Consider the following 27529-nt stretch of genomic DNA (forward strand, 5'->3'; position numbering starts at 1 on the left):
ATAAAGGAAAAATCAACCGTAATTTATGAGCCTTAACCTAGACCTTATTTGGAGAAATTGACAATGTCTCGATCATCGTCTTTAATAAGTAAACATTTTACGAAAACTTCGGTTAAGTAAGAGTTTCCTTTCAAGGGCCACTAAATATTGCTTACCTAGGTGTAAAAACTGTGATTTAACCAAGGAGTGAACTGATTAAAATATTTCATTACAAGTTACACACCATGTCATCATGTGCATTTCCCTGGTTTACATTGGCACCTGTCTTTTCTCAAGATTCTCCACATTTGCGCAACTACGTAATTTTTCACCGAAAGTGAACGGATCAACTTGAATTTTATTAGCTGATGTTTTATACGATTTACAACTAATTAAAGCTTGGTGATTACTTACTCTGCGAAAATGCAATGATACACGAGTTGTCAATTGCTATAGAAAAGTAACTCAGCACTGCACCGAAGAAAAGTGAAAAGTTTATTAACAGGAGAAATAAAAGATAAAAAATATTCCGATTTCTCTGATTTTACCTATCCAATTTTGAATCAGTTTACAGTCTTGAATTTTCTTTCTATTGTTATAATAGTTTTAGCCTAAATTTCCAACTCTCTGTCTATAACGTAATTTTTACAACTATAGTTTTACATATGTAAGACTTTAAAACGTTTTTTAGCGAAAGAAATTTCAGAGAAGTTATTTTAACAGACTTAAATTAAATAAAATAATTTGGTGAAAATTATTTATATACTTTTTATTTTCTCTAAAGGTTTTAATGTTTCCTCTTGTGTGTATCTCTCCACACGGTAAATGTATAACACGTACATTTGGTGGTAACTTGATGGGTATGTTCTATATGCAGTTTTGTATGAATACAACGTCTTCTCTGTCACGAATTTCTATACTTCTTCTTGGTTACCGGAGTCATCACTCTGAAGGTTAGCATACTCACTCTGAAACGGAAAAAGATGAACAAATCAACTAAAAAAGGGCGAGGTAGAACAAAGTTGAACATATAGTTTGTTGTCCATTCACTAGTTAGCCGTTCAACCGAAGAGACTGTCAATGAGTACAATTACTGCGGTAAACAGAGACAACCCAAAGAGGAAAATCGTTCTGTACAAGCAAATAAAATGAAAATGAGGAAAGTTTCATTCTGGACGTGAATACATACCTTGTATTCTAAGCTTAAGATCTTTTCCAGTTGTTCTACAATACATGCAAACGTGGGCCTCTTTAATGGATTTTCTTGCCAACAGGACTTCATCAACTTATACCTACAAATACAACTAGAGATTAGTCAAATCCTAATCTGTCTGTTAACAACATTTCAGGAAATTGACTGCTTGAAAATGACCAAGGTCGAGAAGACGCTACAGATAGTTCTCTAACCCACCGTTGATTGGAACAATTTAGAGGACAAGGCATCCGGCTACCAGAGGATAGCCACGTAATGAGGGCCTCTATTGCACATATATCAGGGTAAGGAACCTCACCTGATAGGATAATATGTAAGTGTTAAAGTCAAGAAATGGTTGCATTCGTTTCCTTGTGCAAAGTTGTCTTTTTGTTTTGTTCTTTTTTTTTTCAGAACTAAGAGCCTTAAAATGGAACGAGGCCGATACTCATAAACAATCATCTAAACAACGCACGTTTCCTACTGTATGGCCAAAATCTTACATCAAAGAATTTTGCTCGAGCTGGAACAAAGCGAGCAATTTGAAAGGCACATCTAAGAACATTCTTGCACAACAATGAAATACACAGTCTCGCCATATTATCTATTCGATGGGAGTGACATTAATTTTGACGACATGCATAAAAATAATTTCAGTTTGATTTCAAAGGAACAATTGGTATGTAATATCTTCTAAAAATTGTTTACACAAACTTACCATAAGTAAAAATTTCCCACAACAAAATCCCAAACGACCATCTATCATTAAGAAAAAAATTGTATAATTGAGTTATTTTACCTATTAAAATGATTGCGACTCTAATTAACTACAAAAGAATTCTACGAGAGTCCACCATCAATTGCGGCGAACAGTTCCATAAAGCTAACCTGACGCAGTTTGTCCCATAATTCAAACACTACGTTTTTAGTTATTACTTTGTATTCACATGGGAGGAACTGTTCATTCTGAGAAGACGCTTATTTAAATGGTCTCACCCCCCCCCCCCCCAAAAAAAAAGGGGTATAAACAACAATAAAACCAAAACTGTACGATAGAAAGCTTGTCCAAAAGGTTTTGATAGCAGCTCTGTTAATTAGTAATAATTTTCCCAATTAGCTTGTCTTCAAACTGAAACAGGGCTAGCGCGAATGCACCATTTCGTGAATTTGGATAATGTAAGTAATGTAATGTTGTCTCGCAATGATATAAAGTTACATGTAGATTCGATTATATTGGATAAAAAAAAACAAACAAAGAAAGAAAGGAGAGTGATCGACCAGACTTATACCTACAATTATATGGTACCTTCCCTTTTTGAGAGTGGTGTCCACAGAAAACGGTAGGGGGGGGAGTCTGCTTTTTCGAAAAGGGTGCTGATTCGATATTTTGTTATAAAAACTTTCAAAGCGCGTAAGACATCAAAATTATCATAAACTTACACATCGCTTTTGGAGGTGTAAACCCTACATTTTAATGATTCTAAAGAAGACCACCTCCATGGAACTCCGCCCTGACAAAACAAAGATACATTAAAATGTAGATACAATGTTTTATCATTTCAAGGTTTTTAAAACTAAAAATTTTCTAACTGTTTATTTGTTTAAGATCTAAACTTCCAACCGCGCTCAGCTATTAGGACGCTACCTTACAAAAGCTGGAAAAAGCTTTCTAATAGTAGCTGTTGAAGAGAGTACAGATATGCTGAGTTAAAAAGATTAGTGAAACGATAAGCGTCGACCTCTACATATCTTATAAATGTACTCACATCAGAAGTCTTGGTGTAAATGCCTCTATCTGAAATGTCTCTCGCTAATCCGAAGTCTCCTACTTTTGCTACCTTGTTTTTACCAATGAAAACATTTCTCGCCGCAAGGTCGCGATGAATGTACTGATGAAGAGAAAGACACACGTGTCAACAGATTTATGATTCACACGCAGGCACTTGACGAAATGAAAAGTGGGGGATCAAAAAAGCGACAAGCCTCCATTGCGTGTTCAAAAAAAGCACTGTTTCGCTTTCTCATACTTGCTGTGAATCACACTAGTAAAATTTAGATTTCAATGGAAATGTGATGCTCTATTTTCGCTTCCACTGAGTCTATATTAGCTTGTGGTGACTATTAATACCCTTTTCTTGCTTCACTGTGTCACCATCATGAGCAAACTTCTAGCATTTCCTAACATTGCCCTGATGTCTTTTTGTGATTTTCATTTATTTTCCTGATAGAAGAAAGACTCTGTGAAGTGAACAGCACACAACACAGTGAACTGCCCAAGGCTTGGGCCTTGTCGTCCTGATCTTGCATCAAACGCCACCACAGGCTTGCTAAAATAAAAGTTCACCCCCAATGAGTAAATTTTATTCTTAGTTAACCTTTGTCGTACCTTTCTTTCTTCCAAATGTTGCATTCCACAGGCCACCTGAAGAGAAACTTGCAACAGCTCTCGCTCAGTTAGCCCACAGTTTAAGTTCTCATATTGGTTTTGCCCCCCATTACGAGGTTTAGACCTCAACAGACTTTCAAGGGTACCTCCAGATACCAGCTCTGTTATTAGCAGAATATTATCTGAGGGTTAAAAACATAGATCTGTTGAACTTCAAACTCTTGAGCCAAATTCGAGTGTTAGTTTCCATAAAACAAACACACTGAAAAACAACGTTTGTTTGTACTTTCCCTGAAGGGATCACAGCTCGATTTGCAAGTACTTAGCTTGTTTTCTGCTTCAAAAAGTGGTTATATTCATCTATTTGATTACAATTGCGTTAATTGTATCTTAGGTATTTGCAATGATGATAAAGGGGAAAACGTAAAGTCCGGTGCAATAAGTACAAGTAGTACTACATTCTGTTGAATGAAAGGAGTCCAGCAAAAAATATATTGTATATCGTATATCGTGACTCAGTGTTTTTTTCCCAGATCGTGCTTGGAAAAAAGGACAAATACCTTCTTGAGTGCAGGCACCAATAAAACTGACTATGTTTGGATGTCTTCCAGCCTGCTTCAGCATCTTTATTTCATTAAGTAGGTCGTCCTTGTTGCACCTTGAAAACGTAACTAAACCACGTGACAAGATTAAAAATAAATAAATAAAAAATAAGAACGATATATCATATAAACACACAAACAAACTCTTGTTGTTTTAAGGACTGAATCATTGTGGAAATCTAGACATTGCTCCCTTGTGAAGGATTTCCATGAGGTTGTGTTGGAACTAAGGAGTACGCCTCTAAAAAATTGAAACAAAGCTCTGTCTGAAGATTTAGATATATGAAAATTCACATATTTGCACTGCGGTGGAAAGATGAAATTAGAAGATCCTCGCAGCTAAGAACACTACTGAAACTAGTAGTTGTAAGTAGGACCTGAAAAAAATTTTTTTTTTCAGGCCCGTACGGGATTTGAACCCATGACCTCTGCGATACCGGTGCAGCGCTCTACCAATTGAGCTAACAAGCCAACTGGGAGCTGGTCAATGAATTGGGTACAAATAAACATCCGAGTGAATGAAGATTTAGATATATGAAAATTCACATATTTGCACTGCGGTGGAAAGATGAAATTAGAAGATCCTCGCAGCTAAGAACACTACTGAAACTAGTAGTTGTAAGTAGGACCTGAAAAAAATTTTTTTCAGGCCCGTACGGGATTTGAACCCATGACCTCTGCGATACCGGTGCAGCGCTCTACCAATTGAGCTAACAAGCCAACTGGGAGCTGGTAAATGAATTGGGTACAAATAAACATCCGAGTGAATGAAGATTTAGATATATGAAAAATTCACATATTTGCACTGCGGTGGAAAGATGAAATTAGAAGATCCTCGCAGCTAAGAACACTACTGAAACTAGTAGTTGTAAGTAGGACCTGAAAAAAAATTTTTTTTTTTTTTTTCAGGCCCGTACGGGATTTGAACCCATGACCTCTGCGATACCGGTGCAGCGCTCTACCAATTGAGCTAACAAGCCAACTGGGAGCTGGTCAATGAATTGGGTACAAATAAACATCCGAGTGAATGAAGATTTAGATATATGAAAATTCACATATTTGCACTGCGGTGGAAAGATGAAATTAGAAGATCCTCGCAGCTAAGAACACTACTGAAACTAGTAGTTGTAAGTAGGACCTGAAAAAAATTTTTCAGGCCCGTACGGGATTTGAACCCATGACCTCTGCGATACCGGTGCAGCGCTCTACCAATTGAGCTAACAAGCCAACTGGGAGCTGGTAAATGAATTGGGTACAAATAAACATCCGAGTGAATGAAGATTTAGATATATGAAAATTCACATATTTGCACTGCGGTGGAAAGATGAAATTAGAAGATCCTCGCAGCTAAGAACACTACTGAAACTAGTAGTTGTAAGTAGGACCTGAAAAAAATTTTTCAGGCCCGTACGGGATTTGAACCCATGACCTCTGCGATACCGGTGCAGCGCTCTACCAATTGAGCTAACAAGCCAACTGGGAGCTGGTCAATGAATTGGGTACAAATAAACATCCGAGTGAATGAAGATTTAGATATATGAAAATTCACATATTTGCACTGCGGTGGAAAGATGAAATTAGAAGATCCTCGCAGCTAAGAACACTATTGAAACTAGTAGTTGTAAGTAGGACCTGAAAAAAATTTTTCAGGCCCGTACGGGATTTGAACCCATGACCTCTGCGATACCGGTGCAGCGCTCTACCAATTGAGCTAACAAGCCAACTGGGAGCTGGTAAATGAATTGGGTACAAATAAACATCCGAGTGAATGAAGATTTAGATATATGAAAATTCACATATTTGCACTGCGGTGGCTCTGTCTGTTACACGTAAGAACAAACAATAGATATGGAAAATAAGACAAGTCGTTATCAGTTTCTTACCTTTAGACTGTTTCACTGCCACCTCTTTACCACGATAAAGCCCTTTTTTAACGATTCCAAATTCTCCTTTTCCGAGCACTTTATCAAGGATTTTTAGCTCATCCAATTCGATTTGCCAGGTGTTCTTGTTCTCCAGAGGCATCTCGGGAATGCTCTCTCTGCTCTCTGCGCTATTATAACCACTGTCTTTACTTGTTACATTGTCTTGCGTAGTTCCTAAGTTTTCTGCCATTGTCATGCATAAACAGTTCATCTGCTTTTCTGTGCTATCTTTTTTGGAGGGTTTTGGTGGTCTTTCTGGACGGAAATTGTCTGAACCGTTTCGCTCTGAGCTCCACTTTGTACCATGGAAACATTTTTTATTAGGATTCTCAACCCATATTTCCGTTAACAATGAATACCCGGCAGGATTGACCGAGGTACTCGGAGGCAAAGTTTCAGGCTCTATATCTGGTACTAGAGACGTCTCAATATGGTTCGAGTTGTTCGTAGTTTTGCATTCTTCTTGCAAACGTAATGGCGCGGTTGAGCCATGGGATGAGGACCTATCATGTAGTGGTATTACTTCCAAAAGATATTCACTTGCAGTGGCAGAAGTAGGACTTTCATTGTCCCTTCTCTACATCCAAGAAAAAAAGAAGTCCTTTTTGATATTGGGTGGGATTTGAAGTTTAAAATGACATTAAACATTTATCTATAGTGATTCTCCTCCAGAAAATTAAGCAAAGAAGCTGTACTTGTACTCTGCCTGGATTTTGACAGTTAGCAGATGTAAGACATTACGCATCTTTTGGCGCTTGGCAAGTGGTGCTTGGAATTGTTAATCTCATTTACATAAGTCTACACATTAGCCTTAATCACAAACAGTGATTATCTCAACAAAGTTCTGTCAAGTATGCTTGAAGCGGAGAGGATAAACATAGCTTGGCATCAACATCTGAATTAAGCCGAAATGTCTGAAAACGAAATATTTGTGGAACACCAATTCTCTCATTTTCTAATACTGTCTTTCATGCCTCCGGGTTTGCCCCATCCCCCCTCCCACCGCCCCCTCCTCATCACAATTGTCAAGTAAAATGACAGATGCACATACAGTATGCTAGTGGGTGCATGTCGGTATGATTTTGCAGATGGAGAGGCGTTCTTCGACAGTACTTTACCGACATTTGCAAGCATGCCAGGGTGTCTTCAGAATAAACAAGAGAAAGAGGACAAGCAGAAAGGGGGGGAGGTAACGAACACCCTTTGACCCCTCCGCCCTAGTCCCTTACGACCTAGCTGTAGTTATCCGCACAAAGAACCCAAGATCAATTGTGTAAAAAAAAAATGTTACAAATTCGTTACTCACCCGTCGAGCTCCTCGACGAAACCACAGAAAACTTCCAATGCTTAAAATTACCAAAGCCGAGATGACACTGGGTACCACGACTGCGATCATGCTTTGTTCTGAACTTCCACTGGCGTTTAAAAATTTGCGTGGTTCCGGTGTACTAAAAACTGAAGAGGAATACATAGACGTGCTATACGTCAGTTTTCAAAGTTTCAAATTTGTTTTTCATGCATTTTGTATTACATTTGCTGGATCTGGTTGACAGCTATTAACATTCTTTTATGAAATGAATAGAAGATTTTATGAGAATCAGCTGAAAAGCAAACACACAAAGAAACGAATAATACAACATTATGTTAAGAAATGAACGAAACATTTTACAGGAATCAGTTGAAAAGCAACCACAAACAAACGAATAATACAACATTTTTGCTAAAAAAAATATCTGCTACCCCTTCTGACCCCTAAGAGTGACTTACGTCTAATTTCTTCTTACAATATTTTTCAAGTCAAACATTAAGATCAAGAGAAGGAATGAAATGATCATCAACTGGAGAAGCCCTTGATTGTTAAACAAATTCTCCTTTTTAGCATCTTAGAAAAGGTATAGAGAACAGTGTTGATAATATGCATACTGATATTAGGGTGTGACGGGTTAAAACAGGTTTTCTTTGCAAATACTTACTAGCAGTTTCTGGAGAGTAATTGGTTCCTCCTCCTTGTGATGTCTCATTTGCAGAATTCTTGTTGCTCACACACTGGTCTTTGCCATAATCACTGCAGTTTTTTGTCGTATTAGGCCCAGGGACAATACCCTGGTAAGTTGGAGCTTCAGTTGTCTCTGCAGGTAGTACATCTAGAGAGGAGGAAGGTGGAGCACTTGACTTTGAGAGTCAGTTTTTAAGATTACTTTTAGTCCACAGCAACCATGCATACCCTTTCAACTACTGACAGCACTATAAGTTAGATAACTTCATTACAGAGTCCACAACATTATCATATCACATACAGCTGTTTTGAGAAAGGTTGGAGGAAAAAACAGTAAAAGTGTGTGTGTGACAACTTTGAAAGATACTTTTGATAGTTTCAGGTTACAATTTATTGACCTCACCATTTCAGGAAAATGTGAGAAAACATCACTGTAAGGACAAAACACTGTAGGTTTCATGAATTATTTCATATTTCTTTGACTTGTAGAAATGTAAAAAATTATTGATTACTGGATACCCAGAATTTAACTTTCAAGATTGTTTTGTGCTCTTTCAGGTTTTCAAAAAGGTTTCTCAAAAAAGCTGTATACATGTATCGATTGTTAAGGGATGGTATATTTAAACTTTCAGCTACTACATTCCTTATCACACCTGTTAAACATATCCTCCTTAAACTCAATGTCAATGTTCTATGAAAATGAGAAATCTGGACCTCCTGTAAAAAACTCAAGACTAGGAGGGAGCAGGGTGTTTAAAAAAAACTTGTTGAGAGTTTGTGTCCCAGCTATTGTTCAATGCTTTGCCCCCCCTCTCTAACACTCTGGTAGACATCAATTTTATTACAGGTGGTTCATATTCCTGAGGAATAACTTAACAGTTAGGTGTTGACTGATGTTTGGTTGACATATTATCATTTTGTTTTCTCGGTTCAATTGTTCAGGTTGTTTCTTTAAAGCATGGCAGTGTTCTTCAATGTCATCCATGTGCTCTGTGTGGTTTAATAACCAATACTTTTATTTATTACTAGTTGGTGATATTCCAATACAATATTACTGCAACTGCTCATTTTATAGATGATTATAATCACACTATTAAAAGTAATCTTTCTTACCATCAATATCAATTTCATAGTGTTTAACACTGCAGTGAAAATCAGAAGTACTTGCTTTGCAAGTGTAGTTACCCAGCACCTTTGATGTCAGGGAGTCAATAACCAAAGAACATGTCAGAGAGGTAACTGGTAAACCCATGAAACATTTATGTTTGACCTCATTTCCATTATAAAACCAGTAAATTGAAATTGGCTTGGAATCATACTTGTGCGAATAGACCTCATTTTCCCGTGCAATGCAAGTGACATTGACAGGTTTGCGAAGACGCAATTCACTGGCTGTTATTTCAATGATAGGTTCAGCTTGAGGAGAGGTAAAAAGAAAAAGCAGTCAAATTAAATGAAATAAAAAAGTGAAGAGGCATCTTCCCATAAAAGAAGAGCTTGGATCAAAAAAGATTTTCAAAAGAAAGATATGAAGTTTTTGCTGATTGAATTACATGAACTTGCTCAAACTTTTTGCTCATCTTGATACAAGTAATCATCACAATTGTGACAAACTATGCACAATGCTTCTTTTATTTACAGAATTTTCCACAGAATTCAAAAGCACCTGAGCAGATTTTCAAAACTAAAACAATTATGCACTTCAGGCTCAGTGAATATTGTTAAATAATCCCCTCAGCTTTGTCTCAGGGATAATTCAACTGTACTCTCTTTGCCTACGGTGAAAAGTTGTTATTAACCTCTCAAAAAGGGACAGTGTATGCTAATGTATGATGAATATAACACAATAAAAGAAACATTTTTCTTTGCCATTCATAACATAATTTCTCATGTCTAAATATGTATAAAAACTTACTTTTCCTTGGCTTATAATGACAGACTTGGCACATGATGGAAGGGAAGAATACTGAGGCAGCAGCAACTAATATTAGCATATACTGTGTTGTGCTTTCTACCCACGGTTTGTTGGCTACCATCTCTTGAGTAAAGCATTACAGTCCAGGAAAGTTGGGCCAGTCCTTGGTCCAAAGAATCTGTGCTAAAAACAAACATTTAAAGATGCAAGCTGGTAGGAGGCAAACAAAAGTGTGGGTGAAGAGTCAAGCTGTACTCTAGCGAGGGGTATATGAAATTTAGAGACAGAGTTAAGGATAGAAAATTTGCCACCTCTACATTTAAAAACTCCTTAACTATGCCCACTCTTCCCTTCCCCATCTCCAACCAAGGTTAGTAATAAGTAGAGTTCAGCCACACAATAACATCTGGAAGATAATGACATCATTTCAGTGAATGATGATACAAATTGGATTATTAATATGATGAGTAGCACAGTCACATAGCCATTTGCTGTAACATAGTTCAAAAATAACTATTTTTTTATTTTTTCACTTTTTATCACTTTTTGACTTTAATTTTGATCAAAATGTACATTGTAATCAATATCTGTAAATATTTTTATTATTTTGCATTTATAACACTAATTTTGGTATTACCCACAATCCCTTGTGGGCATGGCACATTTTTGGTTTTTCATAAAATCTTAAGAAAATCAATGTAAAAATGGAAAAAAAGAGGTTTTGTAATCATTAGTTCACATTGAAGCAATGATTTCCTCATTTTCTTTTAAAGGGAGTTTGTAAATAGACTTTCGTCCTCTCTTTCTGACTGGTAGGTCACCGCAAATGTGACGGACAGTAGCAGCATGTACAAACGCTTTCCGTTTTTCGTCAATTGTGAAGGTCATGTCATGAATGTTCTCCCTTATGTAAAAGTGCCCCTTAAGAACTCTGTCTCCTCTGTAATAATGACACTGATAGTCATCATCAGTGTCATTATCATCCATTCATCAAGCCATGCCTTGTTAGTGCAATTCTCCTCATCATTCACAATGCAACTGATGCAGTAACATGAGCAAATCATACTGCCTGTTGCTTTTGTCATAAACTACTAACGGCTTTTGACAATGCTTTGGACAATTTCCGCCTTCTTTAGGGGTGTGGAAGGGAGTGTCTTCTTGACTTTATCTATAGCACGTTTTTTCGACGTCCGGTTTGCGAAACCTGGAGAATCCACGCTATTATTAAATTCTTGTGCTTCTGTTCGCTTCTTTTCACGGTATTTTCTAACTCTTTCTCTTGTTTGCTGCCTTGTCTTTTCTCTTTTTTCTTGTGCTGCGATACGGGAAGCTTTTCTGTGCTCCGTTGCTTTTTGTTGGCGTTTGTTTTTTTCGGCAATGCTTCGTGTGTGCGGCCGAATTGATTTCTCGGCTTGCAATTTCTTTCGCCGTTCTTTAACTTGAGCAATCTTTTTTGCCTTGTTTTGTTGATAATAGGCCTTGTCCCTTTCTCTTTTTGCCGCTGCTTTTCTTTCTAGCGCCGCCTTCTTTCGCGAAATACCTGAATTTAGATTGGACTCTTTTGTTTCCATCTGCTGCGGTTGAATTCCCTCAGTGTTGAAAATCGCGTAAAACATTTCACTGTTATGCAATAATCTGCCCCTGCAAACTCTGTATGGACTCCCATGTTATTGTCTGTGTAAACAAACCATGTGCTTTCAAAGAGAAGCTGCGAAGGAGCGGATTTCGTGAAAGTTTTGGTGGTGTTTTTCGCCATATTCCTTCGTCACTTTCCTTCGTTACGGTTCATGAACACGGAAACAATGGCGGAAATTGTTTCTGCGTCGACCAAACGTAAATTTCTAGCGTTAGATCTAACGAAATGGGTTGGAACGTTCTGTAAATTTAGCTTAATACAAGCCCATTCCAGGAGAGGTGAGCTTGTTTACTCAACTTAACAAGAATCGCGTCTGACAACGGATCTACTGGTGGATATGTGATGGAATTAAGCTCAATATGGCCGTTACGAAATGTGTTTCTACGCGTTTTATTTTGATCTGGAAAACATTCTACTTGACGATTCAACTTCAGCGTTGGTTTGTAAATATTATGATGTATGCCCATTACATTTTTGTTATTAGTTTGTTGCTTACACAGTCGAAATTATCATTATTGCTAGTTTTGCACACTATGGTTGTTTTAATAGTTGCGAGCGTTACATTGTTCAGTGATAAAAACAGACGTTTATAACTTGCGTTAGAATAAACCATTCCTGTTGCAAATCATACTGCCTGTTGCTTTTGTCATAAACTACTAACGGCCAAAAAATAGTGGCCCCATGTGCGTTCTATATTGAGATATTTCATTTTTTTTCTTCCGTCTGATACATTTCATGTTACGCGTTACACCCAGAAATTCACGCATTTTCAGGAAATATTTATTTTTTACAATTTTCACTTTGTCGCAAACCTTGTTTTCTTTACACCAAAATGAAGTAGGATAACTAAGCTTATATTGTGGAAAGTGTGCGATTTAGAGGTTAAACCTTCCCGAAGATATTCGTTAGCAAAGGCACTTGAGTCCAAAATGGCGGCGTGACTGTGCTACTCATCTATATTATTCGTCTGAAGTACAAAGCTGAAACATTAAGCTTTGATTCATGATTAACAGAGAAACTGTAGCCTCCATCTGTTGTGCAAATATGCTCAGATATTTGTGGAAGAATATTACCAGTTGCAAAAATCGAAAACATTTCCAAAACTTAAGGAAAATAAGAGCTGTCATATATAATATGTCTTAATTTGACACTGATTCAACTTTGAAAGTCATACCAATAAGCATGCAATCAGTCATTTGATTTGATGCAACTGAAATCATTAGCACTGTATTTCTTGGGGTAGATACTTGAGAAACAAAGAAAGTCCCTTGGACCATCACGCCTCAAGAGATTCTGGATTCAGAGCACGAGATAGTTTAGTTTGTACAGCTGTCTGAGAGTCACGATCAGCTGCTGTTAAAAAAACTCCCTTTGCGAGCGCTGCTGAAAGGAAATGTTGCATTCTTTCTGTTCCATTTCTGTGGTAGACTCAATGCCTCTGAACAATGAACACTAATAAGCAATGGAAACCGAAGTTTTCCCCAGAGGTTCTCCACTCTCGATCACCATGTTTGTCTCTCAGTTCTCAGGGGTTAAAAGAAACTGTCCTTCTCAGTGATCACCCATGCGTCTTTGATACCTTCAATTGTCACACGGTCCTTAAATAATGCAATGAAGCTAAGCACAAGCTCGGCGTTTGCATTTTGTCTTGCAAAATTTCGAGGTAAAATATATTTCTTTGAGGTCTGATAGTCAATCAATTAATTTTTTTTCCTGATTTATCCCAGTTAAATGCGATTTCCTTCAGTTGCAGTTTATTTATTACTCTATTTTTTATTTGTTTAAATAGGTTTTCATTTGTTTACCTATCAATCGATCTCATTACTATTTTTAAATTTTTTGGCTACTCCTTAAATCCTTATTTTCATATTTACACAATCTTTTATCAAGTAATTTACAAATAAACGCAGATTTTAAGAAAGAGTTAACCTACAGGGGTAAATTATTTTCCACATGCATAATGTGGCAAGGTCACAATTACAGAACATTACCTCAACTTCCTCATTTTGTTAATTTTTACCTAAGGTCTACACATCATCTCTCAATTGTGTATTTGAGCGAGATTTATAGAGGGTTTTATGAAGTTCTCTTGGAAAAGGTGAAGTATTATAATCACAAATCTCATTCACAATGTATATGATTTAGTTGTACTCATAAGCTGCATCAATTTAGTATAATTTAGGCAAAGTGTGGCTGATGAGTTCAAAGCAGATAAAGACATCAGAAGTGCTTGTTCTAGGTGGATGGATGGAGTGAGTTAGTCCAAATTTGAGAATGTCCAATTATCATCCCACATAACATTGTGAGAGGAAATGTTGGTGACAGTCTAATCAGATATGAAGGGAACAGCAATGTTATGCACGAGGTTTATTTCCTCATTCTCACTGCTGGTCAGTGACAAAACAGTTTGTAGCATCTCCTCATGAAATAAATTAAGTTTTGAATATGTCAATCAGTTTGTTTAGAAGCCAAGGGTTGGTGCTTAGGATTATGCATTATGTATGACTTGTGATGGAGTATTCTTTCATAAAAGCTCATATGATGCTCTTTTAAGTTATGCATCAACAATGGGTAATTATTTTTACAGTAAATGCCAGAAATTATCTTCATATAGTCTTTTTAAAAGTCAGAACACGTTTCCAGGGGAAAAATATAGTGGAAAATACTTTCATAGAAGATTCAATAGTTTTGTTCAATTGAATATGAATTCTTTAGTCAAATTGCTTTTTTCCATATTTGAAAGTATCCAACCAGAATGATAGTCAAATATTGTGGGTTTGATCATTATAGGCCGTCATATTGACTGTAGTGTAAGGTGTGGTAATCAGTGGAACATCTTTTAACTTCCTATGCTTGGTTGACACCAACATTTATTTTATGTGATTTTTGTTGTTCTTGGTATTGTTGTTATCATTGTTTTTTTGGTGATCAATAATTTGTAGTTAAAAGTACACGTAAAACTGTTGAGCAGGTTTCAGGGGCCATTAACTGTGAATTTGTTGTACACCAGTTTCTAGTGGCAAATAGTTATCGCCATATGATAGGGTTTGTTTGTTTGTCAGTTTCCTCATTGAACCAACAGCTCACTAAGGGCTTAAGGCTGTCAGCTTACTTTCAATTGACTTACTGTTTTGCTGTCAACCTCAAATGAGGGATAATCTTGTCCATCAATCATATGCTAAAGCTTTCAGTATTCTTGGATTGCCTATATATTGCTTGTGCCCCAATACTTGTGTACAGCCTGATATTTATTTGTCTCATAAGAAAATTCTTGAGGCTCTCAAAATTAAATACCGGTAACTATGATGAAAAATAGTGTGTCAGGGAGGGGGAGAGAGAGATGAAGTGTCTTAAATGAGACTTTTTTTAATGTAATGAGAGATGAATGGTGAAGGAGACATTCAGCTTTCCACAACCTATTTGTGAAATTAATTGATGCCAAGTTATGAATTCCTTACGGCTTACGCCAAAAGGCCAACTACTTGACTCAGAGTGAGACATAATATTTTGCACTAAACTGTATCTGTATTTGACCAATTTGGTTATTAGGCCTGAAACACAGTCATTTCCCCAGAGTTGCTTTGAACTTTCCACCGAGACAGACCTGACAAACCTTGTTATTGTAGCATTTCTCTTGTGAATACTTCAGAAACCTATTTTGTTATTCTTTCTGAGAAATCAGCTGCTGATTTTCAGTGACGCGGAACGGCTGGTGCAGGAGGACGTTACTTGGAATGGTATTTTACAGACTCGTAAAGCGCTTTTTCCGTGAATCACGAGGTTTGAATAAACTAAAGCTTTCAGTTTCTTCCTGTCCTAAAATATCGTTCAAAGGAGAGCAAGGGACCTGACAAATCGTAAACAGCAACAGATTTCGTTTTCTTTCAGTAGAAGAAATTTGTTGTAAATATATTTAAACAAAGTGTGCTTAATTTTATTACAGATTTGTCAGGCTGTTATACCGCTCTCTACTAATCACGAATTAAAAGTATCGCAAACAGGAACTTAAACTGAATTATTAAAAATTCTTCGGACCCGCTGTCATAATTTACGATACTGGTAGCCGGCCTTTTTACCTCTTTCGTATGAAAATGTCGGAGAGAGCGAAGAGATCCTCAAACCTTCTTATTATTAGCTTGGAACCGGATAAAGTTTGGGACTAACCTTTTGAGTGAGTCAACAGCTCTAAAATAGCCCTGCTAGGAGTAGATTCAGTAGTTTCTCGATCAATTCACAACACTCCTCACGATGCGTCGATGTGTAGGTTTAAATATGTAGAAGTCTTGAAACGCTTTGTCCCTTTGTGCGCTTACCATTCAAGAAATAAGCAGTAACAAGCTCAAATAGGCGTTGTTCGGTGAACCCCATTGTTAATATTTTCCTCAAGAAGACGTTTTATTGTCGTCCGGTTTCGTTTTCTTTCCTGAAATGTCTCAGACGCAACAGTGTTGCACGGTAAGGGGTTTGTCCCGTCATTTCCGTTTTCAATCATCAATCAAAACTGCACTCAAAATTACTTCATGTAACAGTAGTTAAAGGTCGTGAATAATTGGAATGCTTCCTAATTTAAGACCTATTGTGTAGAGTTTTCTTCGGCACTACCTGTCTTTTCACTGGGAAATTTTCTTGAGAAGTGACACAATATATTGTCTTGGAGAAAGGTTGCTTTATGGTTCGATTCCGGGAAATGTAACACAAGGGAATAATCTAATTGTTTTCAGGTTATGCGAGGTTATATTTACCTGAAGGTGCTTTACGTCAAATTGACGTTTGTCATTGTTCTAAGTTAATGAGTATTTAGATGTCAGTAGTTCTGAGTAACACTTAATGCTGTGGATGATGGTTTACCTTTGCGAAATAAATATCAAATCAAGTGGAATAATTCAAATAGACCTTGAGTCAGTAAGTACTTTTGATAAAACTCAAGCAGTCAGTTACGAGGTTAGTGTTACAAGCGGAAAAAATCAATTCAATTCAGGCACTGAATTCTGGGAAAGAGAACAAAGAAACTTTTTTCCCTTGTAGTTGCCGGCTTCCACGAACAATATCACGTACGAAATCCAATTTATCTGAGCCAGAGAACGAAAACTTCGATGGAAAATGAGTTTTCATGCACGACGTACATACTACCAAGAATCCTAGAAATGTAGAGCGTTACAAGTATTAAATACTTAGAAGACGTGTAAAACAACTAAATGTTTTCTCGGTTTGTCTTCTTATTGTTCCGCCCTCACGACAGATGAATTGACCGGAAAGGTCTACGTAATACAAAAATTTTTAAGATTTTTACACAATTCGTTTCAGAGTACGTTCTGTGCGTGCTATATCATGGCAGTGAAACAAGGATTGCAAGTAATAAATAACTCCATAGAATTACGCAAAATCGTACTAAATAAGTATTGCAATAAAAATTAAGACAGTGTCAAAAATAACGAGAGCATAGTTTCAAGTGAACCGTCTGTTGACGCAGAGGTCTGTTTGGGTCTGGAGTGCGACCACGACCACAAACACGAACACCGCTAACACGAGTTTCTGCGCGGCTTTCCACTTGAAAGATCACATAGACCATCATTCATACCAGTGATATCTCATCGCTTCTTAGCAATGACACCGAGAAACAGTTCAGCTATATGATGAGATTAATAGAAGATGATATTTGAAGAGAAGACAAACGGATGCCACAAAGATACGATAGCGTGAATGCATTTGATCCTATAGAAATGAGAATATGAAAATTGATTTTTTCACAACTTCAAACGACTTGAAGGTAAATTTATGGTTGAAATACCATACAGTACAGTGTGGGAAAGCCAGTTGAAGTCAATAAGAGGGATATCTTACCCGATCCATTACATCATTTAGGACGAATAATTTGCATTTTAGCAGAAAGCCATCCAAAGATCTTACTCCTTACCACCAGTGTCAAAAGAATCAAGGATTAGATGAAGGGGGAGGGGGGGGGGGACTAAAGGGTACAAGTGACATCCCCCCTGGGGATTAGAAGTGTTCGTATGACTATGAATTTCTCTGGTCGTAGAAAAGTCAGACTTCGATTGAATTACAACCACAGGCCGAAATTGTTTTGAATTAAAATCCTTAACGAGACAAAAAATATTAACAACGAACAAATCAGTGGATATACTCATGGTTGCCAAAGGTTAGGAAAATGTCAGGAAAGAATAAATTACTTCCAGGTCAGGGAAAAGTCAGGGAATTTTTACTCTGAGTCGGGGAAAAAATACATCTTCAAAAGAAGTCAGGGAAAACTTAAATTTCAAGTAATCTTGTGTTGGCCTTGTAAGCCGTGTTCTCAGTGTAGATGATGTCACATTACGTTTTGTTATGTTATGTTACTTGTGCACATTGCTTAGTACAATTGACAGATTCCTGACCAGCAAATGATTTCCCTTCGTAATGCAAGTTCGGTTTGGCTTGTGAATGAAATCATAAATTTTCTTTTTCTTTTATTTTCGTTGTTTTCTATCATTCTAAACTCTTTGGTACATTTCACGGACATGAAAAGTGTTCGATTGGTAGAATATTGTTTAATTAAATTGAACTATAGGCTGATGTAGAGTTTCAGAGGAAATCAATCCTTTTTCCATGCACGTCAAAGAAAATTTATCGTCATTTCTCTTGTCCTCTTTGACTTGGCTCCTGTGTATTGACGAGGAAAGTTTTCAGCTGTGAGGGAGGACCATGCATTTGAAGAAAACAAGATTCTCATTTCAAAATAATTTCCCAATTAGCGAACATGAGCCTCGACCTCATGTACTCGATCGAGTTTAGCAGGTGCACCCTTGAATACATCAAACGTTAGTCTCTTCTTCGGGGGCGGCGCGTGACATCCCCTAGACAAGCTGCAAAGCAGACTTATCAAACGGTGGCCATTGCAAACCAATCAAGAAATTAATTCTTCGCACCTTCTGCCCTTAACTCGCCTTCTTTCGCTTGCGTAGTATTATATCGCCCTTTTCTATTCCTGTACCCTCCCCTCCCCTTCTCTTTTCTTTCTGTTGTTAGTTGAAGTAGAAATTGAATTCAAGTGTTGGAAAGTTTACATTTCTTTTATTTAAAGCTGCGTCATGCTTTTATTCTATTTTATTCTACCTTACAAACGGAGGGAAATGAATGTCTATCTCGGAGGCTTGAAAACGTCGAATTAACTCTTTAGTAGCTGGATTATTCCATCGAATCTGCTGAGTCTGTTACAAAACATGGCTAACATATGCCTCTAAAGATTATGATAAAATTGCAAAGTGGGGAAAAGCCGTGATCTTTATTGGGCTCAGAAGCCAGTTTTATTCACAAGGGAGTTACTGAACTTGAACAACTCTTTTTAAAATAAACAGAGCTTGAGGGTTGGGATAGTCGAGGTCAGCATTTTTCACCAATGTTGCTTTTCCAGTGTGATCGCAACCCAGGTATAGGTTCTTATCGTTCTTGTTTTGGAACATGGTGTAACTCCAGTAGTAAAGGGGCAAAAAGATACATTTATCGTCGAGTGGCACTCCAATTTGTACCTCCTGTTAAGGTAGAAAACTAGCAAATCCAACCTTATTCTCTGTTTTTTTAAGTTAGACTTTTACTAATCATAGAGATGACAGAAGAAGTAATCAAAACTTTAAGTGGAACCATTTTCATTGTAAATTATTTGATAATAAGTTATCAGTTTCAACATAAAACTTGGTTGTTACAGATAAAAAAATCAAGGCCCGGCGGGATACGAACACGTGCCTCTAAGCATCTATCGAGGTCAAAACATGTGTAGTTGTGACACGGATGTTAGTAACGTAAAGTTAAGCTAGGTCCAAACATTAAGATGGAATAATTACAACAGGCCAACTTTAATTGGTGAGATTGTAGCACAATGTCAGTCAGTCAGTCAGTCAGTCAGTTGGTCAGTCAGTCAGCCCGTCAGTCGGTGAGACAGTCATTCAGTCGGTCGGTGAGTCAGCTAGTAAGTCAGTCAGTCAGTCAATCGGTCATTCAGTTAGTCAGTCGATTGGTTATTCAGGCAGTTGGCTGTTCAGTCGGTCAGTCAGTCAGTCAGTCAGTCAGTCAGTCAGTGGGTCATTCAGTCAGTCGGTCATTCAGTCAGTCGGTCATTCAGTTAGTCTGTCGGTTGGTCGGTCGGTCAATCTTTAGAAACAGGACGTAAGGTGCTAAGGGAACTGTAGTGTTCGTCGATGGGGTGGGAGTATCATATGAGTTGATAATGTGAATTGGCCCCGTAAAGAGTTCTTAAACTTAAAGCTGCTACTTACTGTTGAGGTAATGTCCTGTCCTTCTGCATTTCCAGTCAGTACATAGTCCTTTCTATCTGAACTATTTTTAAACTGAAGCGCCACGTAGAAGGTCAAAATTCTTGTTTCATCAATAGCTTTCATAACAGCTAAAGGAAGTGAAGAAAAAAACATTTGTAATGACCAACTGTTTGCTGACATGGATAGGATTCAATGGATTACTTGAGCATGTACATGTGTTAAGTCAAAGGGGAGTTTAGTTAAACAGGCCGAGGAATGTCAGACTATAGTAATGAAGATGACAGTAATGATAGAAATGATGTAATAATGTCAATGATAATTATTATAATGAGAATGTGTAGATAGGGAAAATTAAAACGGCAACGAGAACGGAGACAGTGACGATGACGACGACTATGGTAATGGTGATGGTGATGATGATGATGATTTCCTAATCATGTCCTTGTTCTTGCTAAAAAGTCGTAACGTCAAACTTACTGTTAATTCCTCCGTTGAAATTTCCTTTGCAATTCACTATATTAGTCTGCGAATGACGTTCAATGCAACCGTCGTTTATCTTGCTGACTGGGCTCCAAAGTTGGTATGTGGTATTTTTTTTGATTGGATGAGGCCTTGAAAACATCGGCGAACCCGGCCCTAAATTTTGTATTGGAAGCCATGGATACACCATGTGACAATAGGGCCACAATCGGGGCCACCGTTGGGGTTCCATGTCTTGTTGAATCTCAGCGGAAGATATTTCTGCAGCCTAGGGAGGAATTTGGCAAAATATTTTTAATTAGTGCTTAAAGTAAAAGTTTAAAATAAACGTTAACAAGTATTAATAGTATATCAATCATTTGCCACATGTAACCGTCTCTATTTTATCCAAGGAAATAAAAGACGTTTTAGTGACTTTCTGTCAGTATCACACTATCTTCACGCTTTATTTACTGATTGAGAGATAATACACGAGATACACCCAGAAAAGAGATGAGAATCCAAAATTATTGGAACAAAACTGGAAATTATACATTGGATTTTGCTACGCCGAGACAAAAATATCTCGGCATTCCTAAGGTAGATCAAACGCACTTCACTAATCCTTGTGTATTATATTTATCAGTGAACGAGCTAAATGTGTTCAATACAAATAAATAATAACAGGTTCGCACTCATTCATGAGCCAATTGACGGTCTGATGGGACATGGATGGTTTTTTTGCCATTCATGCCTGTTTTGACACAGTTTTCTAGATGTTAGTTATTTTCTTCTTACTTTAGGTACATTTACTGCATGTTTATCGTCGATAAAATAATATGTACTTATTGACTTCATAGGAGAGACGTAAGGGTAAATATTTGGCTGAGGTCATGAAGAATCAAATATTCTCTCTTTTTGCCCGGACCTAACTCGTTCAATATCATACGACCGCCACGTTATGTCTTTTTACATTTGCTTCCTGCCTTTTGCATCGTGCATTGCCGTACGTGCGTAATTTCTAGGACCCTCCCGCACCATCTCGTACGGCCCTCTTACGGGGATTTTTTAAAATCTTTCAATAAAAGCCTTTGCACGCGCAGATGCTTCCGAAAAGATGAATCAAGTTAAAAGAACGTCAATTTCAGGTCTTCTGACACAATGTTGCTTCACTAGAACATCTCATGAGGTACCCTGCAAATGAGCAGTATTTTATTTATTTATTTTTTAACTTTCCATGCCTATAGGCTCCTGTTTCTGGCTATTCGGCCGTACTGAGCTGAGATTAAGGACATTACTGTAAAACGTGTATACCTTGTTCTCGTTCTTTAGAATGACTATGGCTTTCAGCTTGTCATTTTCTTCCAACCCTAGGTCATGTTTGACTTCCACATATTCATTGAAGTTGTGATCAAATTTCTGAAATTTAACATTCCCCGGAGCAACATCTTCTGAGAGAATATCAGAGAAGGCCCTTAGGAAATGATGACGAAAGGTTTTCAAATCGTCTCCCTTCTTAAAGCGTATAATGCGCTTAGATTCCCCAAAGGTCACTAGAGCTTCAAGTTTACTCTCCTTTCCATTGCTCAATTTCCTGTGAGGCAAAAAAAGTTTGTTTGAAAAGTTTGGTAAGATAATTGTCAGTAGCGTAAGACTTTCGCGTACCCTAGTCCTATTCAGATAACCACTTTCGTTGAATTTCTCTTATTGAAAAGAAGTGACATGGAAAGGAGATGAAAGGAATATGAAAAAAAGGGTATGATTGCAGATACAGGCAAACCGTTACACGGGTATGATTACGCAATCTCCATCCCAAGGACCGTTCACCATCCGTCGCCGTGTTTTAGAACCAAAACAATGAAAGGTCAGCCACATTTAAGGAAAAAATTTCGAGGGGAACTGATCTTTTTAATTAATTGCTAATCGCAAATCATAACTTTGCAGCGCGCCTATCGATCGCGAGCTATCCAGTTATACATTCTGAAGAAATGTGTTGGGACTCTTATGCAGTGCAATCGCATAAGAGTCCCAAGGTAAGAAAGATAGCTTGTAGTTGTCGAAGTCGGATCTAAAGATTACATGGATGTGTGTGACTAAACTTGGCAATTTGTACGACAGTGTCTCTCTTATCTCGATACTGTTGTGAAACCATTCCCAACTTAAGTTTTTGGACACAGGAACTGTTGGCGGAGACTAAGTCCTTGTATTGGTTTCAACCTTGAATTGAGCCTGCTGAACAGGAAACTTAATTTTTTTTACGATCCCTTAAAGACGCCAAAGTGAAACACGTTTTGTTCTAAGAGTGAGTTAAACATTAGAGACATTAGGCATATTCGAGACATTCAACAGAACCTTTTCAACGAACAATCGTTCTTCTAAGACTCCCTTCCCTCCTCCCCCCTCCCCCACGTACGCGAATCAAAAGAAATAAAGAAATAGGGACCTTAATATACCCCGATTCCGTTAGACGGCTTTTACCGGTAGCCGTACGCGTGAAATGTGGCGGGAAGATCAACTCAAGTAACCCGGACTAAACATGGGAGGACTGGGAATAACTTCTTGACTTTTGGTAAACATGGCGGCTTTTTGGCCACGTAAGTTTGATAAAGTTCACAAAAATGGTTGGTACAATATTGTCTGCCAAAGGAATTTTTCGACTTCGAACCAGTCTCCACCATTCGTTGCTTCCAATGACCAGTCAGCTGGTTTTCGGTAAATTTTTCTTGGTATAACACCGATTAGGCAGCACAAATTGACTTACACTTTCGTTCTTTTGACTTTCACACTTTTCTGAACGTCTTTTGCTGGTCTTCTCAGCTTCCCCGTCTTTCCCGTAAGTAACCACGCGTTAAATGCCATCTACCCTGGATAAACGGCTAGGTTATCTTGTAGTGAGATGATGTCATTACCAAATATGGTCAAATATGGCGCCCTACCCGTACCCGGTGCGGGTCGGGGTGCCTTAAGGCTTTGTTTTGTTTAGAATCACGGGGTTTAGTTTCTTAATCATCTTGGATACGAGAAAGAATGTTTGAAGATCAGTATTATTTTTGAGCCTAATCAGGAGCCCATCATGGCTCCTGGCTTAATACAATAGCAGGATTTTTCTTATTTTCCGCCAGAAAGATTATTTATAGCCACTTGATTTACCTCTTCAGAACCGGAATTCCATCGTGGTGACGCAATGATTTGTTTCCATATAGGGTTCCTAAGGCCCTGGCACCCTGAAACACCCAAGATTTCCGTGTAATAACTGCCATACTACTGTGGAAGTTTCAGAAGAACTGTCGGTAACAAATCATATAGCGATACCAAATAAGCACATCTGATCAATGATCATAATTATGGTAAAATTCGCCTAAAAGACACTCCAGATACATTTATTTCTACAACAGACCTTGAATCCAGTGTAACCAATAGTTTACAACGACTTGCACGACGTTGATGCCTTATTTATGGGAGTGATGTGGTAAATAAGCAGTTACGCGACAAAAAAAATTATAGCGAAACTTGCAGAGCGTGGACAATCAGAACGTGAAAGTTAACATTTACACTTTGAAAACCAGAGAAGCGAATTTTACGAAACACTTGTTGCCATCCCACTCTGCCCGCCGGGTTTTTTCGGTGACAGTTTTTCTTAGAGGTGGGTTAAAGCTTACTTAAGGTTACATTAATTTCTTTCGCCTAAAGAAAAGGAAATCACATGCGATAAGCCCTCAGACCTCAGACAACGAGATTCATTACAGTTCACTGAGCTGATCCTCTTATGCAACCTGGTTGAATCTCGCTCGTAAGAAAAACTCACGAGAAAGACGAACTGACGCTGGAAGAGCTTGAAGAGCACAAGGAAAAGTTAACGGTAAGTATAATTCCCCTCAATCAATAAAACATCGCCATCTTTAACTCGGGTTTATCTGTCTTTTAAAGGGAACCGGTTAGACATTACTGATTTGTCTCACTTTCCTTTATTCCCTATATAAACACGAGGAGAAACTGGACAGAAATTATAACCTGTGTTAAGGTAGCCTTCAGAATAAGCGTCATTTTCTGTTTTTTTAGACGAGTGGAGTCACACACGAGAAGAAGGGCGCGAGTCTCACCCTTCGAGCGCGTATCGCTCCTCGTGTCTCACTTGATCGTGCATAATGGAGCACCGGAGAAATAAAGAACAGTTTCTGAGGCCGCATAAGTTTTTGCATTCGTTTTCAGCTCCTTCTCACTTGGTGCATGGTATACCCCAGACGTACACTTCGTAATAATTACGAAGTTATGTTTATACGAAGTTATGGTTATACGAAGCTCTCAACCGCCTCGTGAATAAAATAATGACTGATAACACTAACACTGAGATCTTTACGCAAAAATGTCCAATCCCAACTTAAATCTGACGTGTGTAATGGTAGCTGGAAGAAGACGTTTTGCAATGTTTGTTAGCGCATATGTGTACTTACTCTTCTTTATTCGCTGTTTTCCGGGATACTCTAACAAGCGAGGTCGGTCGGACACAGCGCATTCTGAAATACGAGTTGGTCTGCTACGTTTAAATAGCTGTAGTTGTAAATAACTTGACAGGAAGCTATTGACCCATTTCTGACCCAATTTCCGACGCCGACATTGCTCGCGTGCTTATTGATTTGTCATGGAAACAGTTGGGCCCCAACAGAAATTTTCTAGTTTGCGGAAATATCGGAAAGCCATGTACTGTCACGGAACTTTTGTTCCAATATTCATATTTTCTTTCCTTGAGCAGTACCACAGCGAATACTTCTTTCATGTGAAAGTGCCAGAGAGATAGGACAGATCCTCAAACCTTATTATTATCTTAAAACCGGATAAAGTTTGAGATTAACGTTTTGAATGAGTCACCAGCTTTAATTAAAAACAGCCCTGTTAGAAGTAGATTCAGTAGTTTCTCGGTCAATCCACAACACTCCTCACGATGCGTTGAAATGTATGTTTAAATATGTAGAAGTCTTGAAACGCTTTGTCCCTTTGTGCGCTTACCAATCAAGAAATAAGCAGTAACAAACTCAAATAAGCGTTGTTCGCTGAACCCCATTGTTAATATTTTCCTTAAGAGGACGTGTTATTGTCGTCCGGTTTCGTTTTCTTTCCTGAAAATGCCTTATGCGTTACAGCTGCGTTGCACGGTCCGGGGTTTGTCTCTCAGAACTGTACTCATTTTTACCTCATGTAAATACAGTAGTTAGAGGTCGTGAATAATTGAAATGCTTCCCTCATTTGTGTAGAGTTTTCTTCGGCACAACCTGTCTTTTCACCGGGAAATTTTCTTGAGAGGTAACAAAATATACTGTCTTGGAGAAGGGTTGCTTTATAGTTCGATTCCGGGAAAGAAAACACAAGGGAATATTCCAATCTTTTTAAGGTTATGCGGGGTCATATTTAGCTGTAGGTGATTTACGTCAAATTTTACGTTGATGAGTGTTTAGATGTCAGCACATTCACCGAATGGTTACTTATAAATGTTGTAGATGATCACTAACTTTTGCGAAATAGATATCAAATTTAGTGGGATAAATCAAATAAACATTGAAGCAGTAAGTAAGTACTGTATTGTCTTATTATTGTTCCGCACTCACGACAGATGAATTGACCGGAAAGGTCTACGAATTGCAAAAATTGTTGAGAATTCGTCCAAGATTATGTACTGTGTGTGCTATATCATGGCAGTGAAACAAGGATTGCAAGTAATAAATAACTCCATAGAATCACGCAAAATTATGCTAATGAAGTAATGCAATAAAAAAATCAAACAGAGTCATAAATAACGAGAGCATAGTTTCAAGTTAACCGTCTGTTGGGGCAGAGGTCTGTTTGGGTCTGGAGTGCGACTGCGACCACGCGAACACCACTAACGCGAGTTTCTGCGCGGCTTTCCAGTGGAAAGATCGAGCAAACCACCATTTATACCAGTGATATCTCTCTCTTCTTCGAAGTAACACCGAGAAACAGTTGGACTACATGATGGGATTGATAGAAGATGATATTTGAAGAGGAGACAAACAGATGCCACAAAGATACGATAGGGCGTAAATGCATTTGATCCTATAGAAATGAGAATATGAAAATTGATTTTTTCACAACTTCAAACGACTTGAAGGTAAATTTATGGTTGAAATACCAGTACAGTGTGGGAAAGCCAGTTGAAGTCAATAAGAGGGATGTCTTACCCGATCCATTACATCATTTAGGACGAATAATTTGCATTTTAGCAGAAAGCCATCCAAAGATCCTACCCCTTACCATCAGTGTCAAAAGAATCAAGGATTAGATGAAGGGGGAGGGGGGAGGACTAAAGGGTACAAGTGACATTCCCCCTGGGGATTAGAAGTGTTCGTATGACTATGAATCTCTCTGGTCGTAGGAAGTCCGACTTCGATTGACTTACAACCACAGGCCGAAATTGTTTTGGAGTAAAATCCTTAACGAGACAAAAAATATTTACACTGAACAAATCAGTGGATATACTCATGGTTGCCATAGGTTAGGGAAATGTCAGAAAAGAATAAGTTACTTCCAGGTCAGGGAAAAGTCAGGGAATTTTACTATGAGTCGGGGAAAAATACATCTTCAAAAGAAATCAGGGAAATTTAAATTTCAAGTAATCTTGTGTTGGCCTTCTAAGCCGTGTTCTTAGTGTAGAACATGTCACATTACTTTTTGTTATGTTATGTTACTTGTACACATTGCTTAGTACAGTTGGCAGATTCCTGACCAGCAAATCATTTCCCTGCAAGTTCGGTTTGGCTTGTGAATGAAATCATAAATTTTCTTTTCTTTTTATTTCCATTGTTTTCTATCATTTTAAACTCTTTGGTATATTTCACGGACATGAAAGGTGTTCGATTGGTAGAATATTGTTTAATTAAATTGAACGATAGACTGATGTAGAATTTCAGAGGAAATCAATCCTTTTTCCACGCACATCAAAGAAAATTTATCGTCATTTCCCTTGTCCTCTTTGACTTGGCTCATGTCTATTGACGAGGAAAGTTTTCAGCTGTGAGGGAGGACCATGCATTTGAAGAAAACAAGATTCTCATTTCAAAATAATTTCCCAATTAGCGAACATGAGCCTCGACCTCATGTACTCGATCGAGTTTAACAGGTGTACCCTTGAGTACATCAAACGTTAGTCTCTTCTTTGGGGG

General features: G+C 37.9%; 2 protein-coding genes across 8 annotated transcripts; both read right to left on the reverse strand.

Moving 5' to 3' along the window:
- Positions 1-317: 317 nt before the first annotated feature.
- LOC131792460 (fibroblast growth factor receptor 2) lies at positions 318-17542 on the reverse strand. 7 transcript variants are annotated; one of them, XM_066170556.1, is made up of 14 exons: positions 17473-17542; positions 9996-10178; positions 9194-9496; positions 8058-8228; positions 7391-7539; positions 6043-6661; positions 4118-4228; positions 3558-3739; positions 2938-3060; positions 2612-2682; positions 1890-1930; positions 1391-1490; positions 1169-1271; positions 318-947 (listed from the first exon to the last, which is right to left on the reverse strand). In XM_066170556.1, the coding sequence occupies exons 2-14, from the start codon at positions 10114-10116 to the stop codon at positions 894-896; spliced, it is 2148 nt and encodes a 715-aa protein (XP_066026653.1). In that variant the 5' UTR covers positions 10117-10178; positions 17473-17542; the 3' UTR covers positions 318-893. The 7 variants fall into 7 exon arrangements, 6 of the variants coding, with proteins under 6 accessions (XP_066026653.1, XP_066026655.1, XP_066026654.1 ...); XM_066170558.1 differs by having other exon boundaries at positions 9996-10173; positions 17473-17495; XM_066170557.1 differs by lacking the exon at positions 17473-17542 and adding an exon at positions 15796-16312 and having other exon boundaries at positions 9996-10173.
- A 590-nt stretch (positions 17543-18132) lies between these two features.
- Positions 18133-25722, reverse strand: LOC131792507 (uncharacterized). Its single transcript, XM_059109894.2, has 6 exons — positions 24809-25722; positions 23508-23641; positions 21672-21951; positions 20376-20646; positions 19899-20026; positions 18133-19157 (listed from the first exon to the last, which is right to left on the reverse strand). Exons 2-6 carry the CDS (start codon positions 23615-23617, stop codon positions 18948-18950), a joined length of 999 nt encoding a protein of 332 aa, XP_058965877.2. The 5' UTR covers positions 23618-23641; positions 24809-25722; the 3' UTR covers positions 18133-18947.
- Positions 25723-27529: the final 1807 nt, after the last annotated feature.

This window comes from Pocillopora verrucosa, chromosome 8, assembly GCF_036669915.1.
Source record: "Pocillopora verrucosa isolate sample1 chromosome 8, ASM3666991v2, whole genome shotgun sequence".
NCBI classification, from domain to species: Eukaryota; Metazoa; Cnidaria; class Anthozoa; order Scleractinia; family Pocilloporidae; genus Pocillopora; species Pocillopora verrucosa.

What these genes read in the sequence shown, in the direction of transcription:
- LOC131792460 (XM_066170556.1), bottom strand. Translation starts at nt 10,116, where the DNA reads ATGGTAGCCAACAAACCGTGGGTAGAAAGCACAACACAGTATATGCTA. An exon ending in TGGTGCCTGCACTCAAGAAG is followed by an intron (nt 3,740 to 4,117) that starts GTATTTGTCCTT and finishes TTTAACCCTCAG; the next exon opens with ATAATATTCTGCTAATAACA. An exon ending in GTGGGAAATTTTTACTTATG is followed by an intron (nt 1,491 to 1,889) that starts GTAAGTTTGTGT and finishes TTATCCTATCAG; the next exon opens with GTGAGGTTCCTTACCCTGAT.
- LOC131792507 (XM_059109894.2), bottom strand. Translation starts at nt 23,617, where the DNA reads ATGGCAGTTATTACACGGAAATCTTGGGTGTTTCAGGGTGCCAGGGCC. An exon ending in GGAATTCCGGTTCTGAAGAG is followed by an intron (nt 21,952 to 23,507) that starts GTAAATCAAGTG and finishes TTTGCCTCACAG; the next exon opens with GAAATTGAGCAATGGAAAGG. An exon ending in GACAGGACATTACCTCAACA is followed by an intron (nt 19,158 to 19,898) that starts GTAAGTAGCAGC and finishes CTACCTTAACAG; the next exon opens with GAGGTACAAATTGGAGTGCC.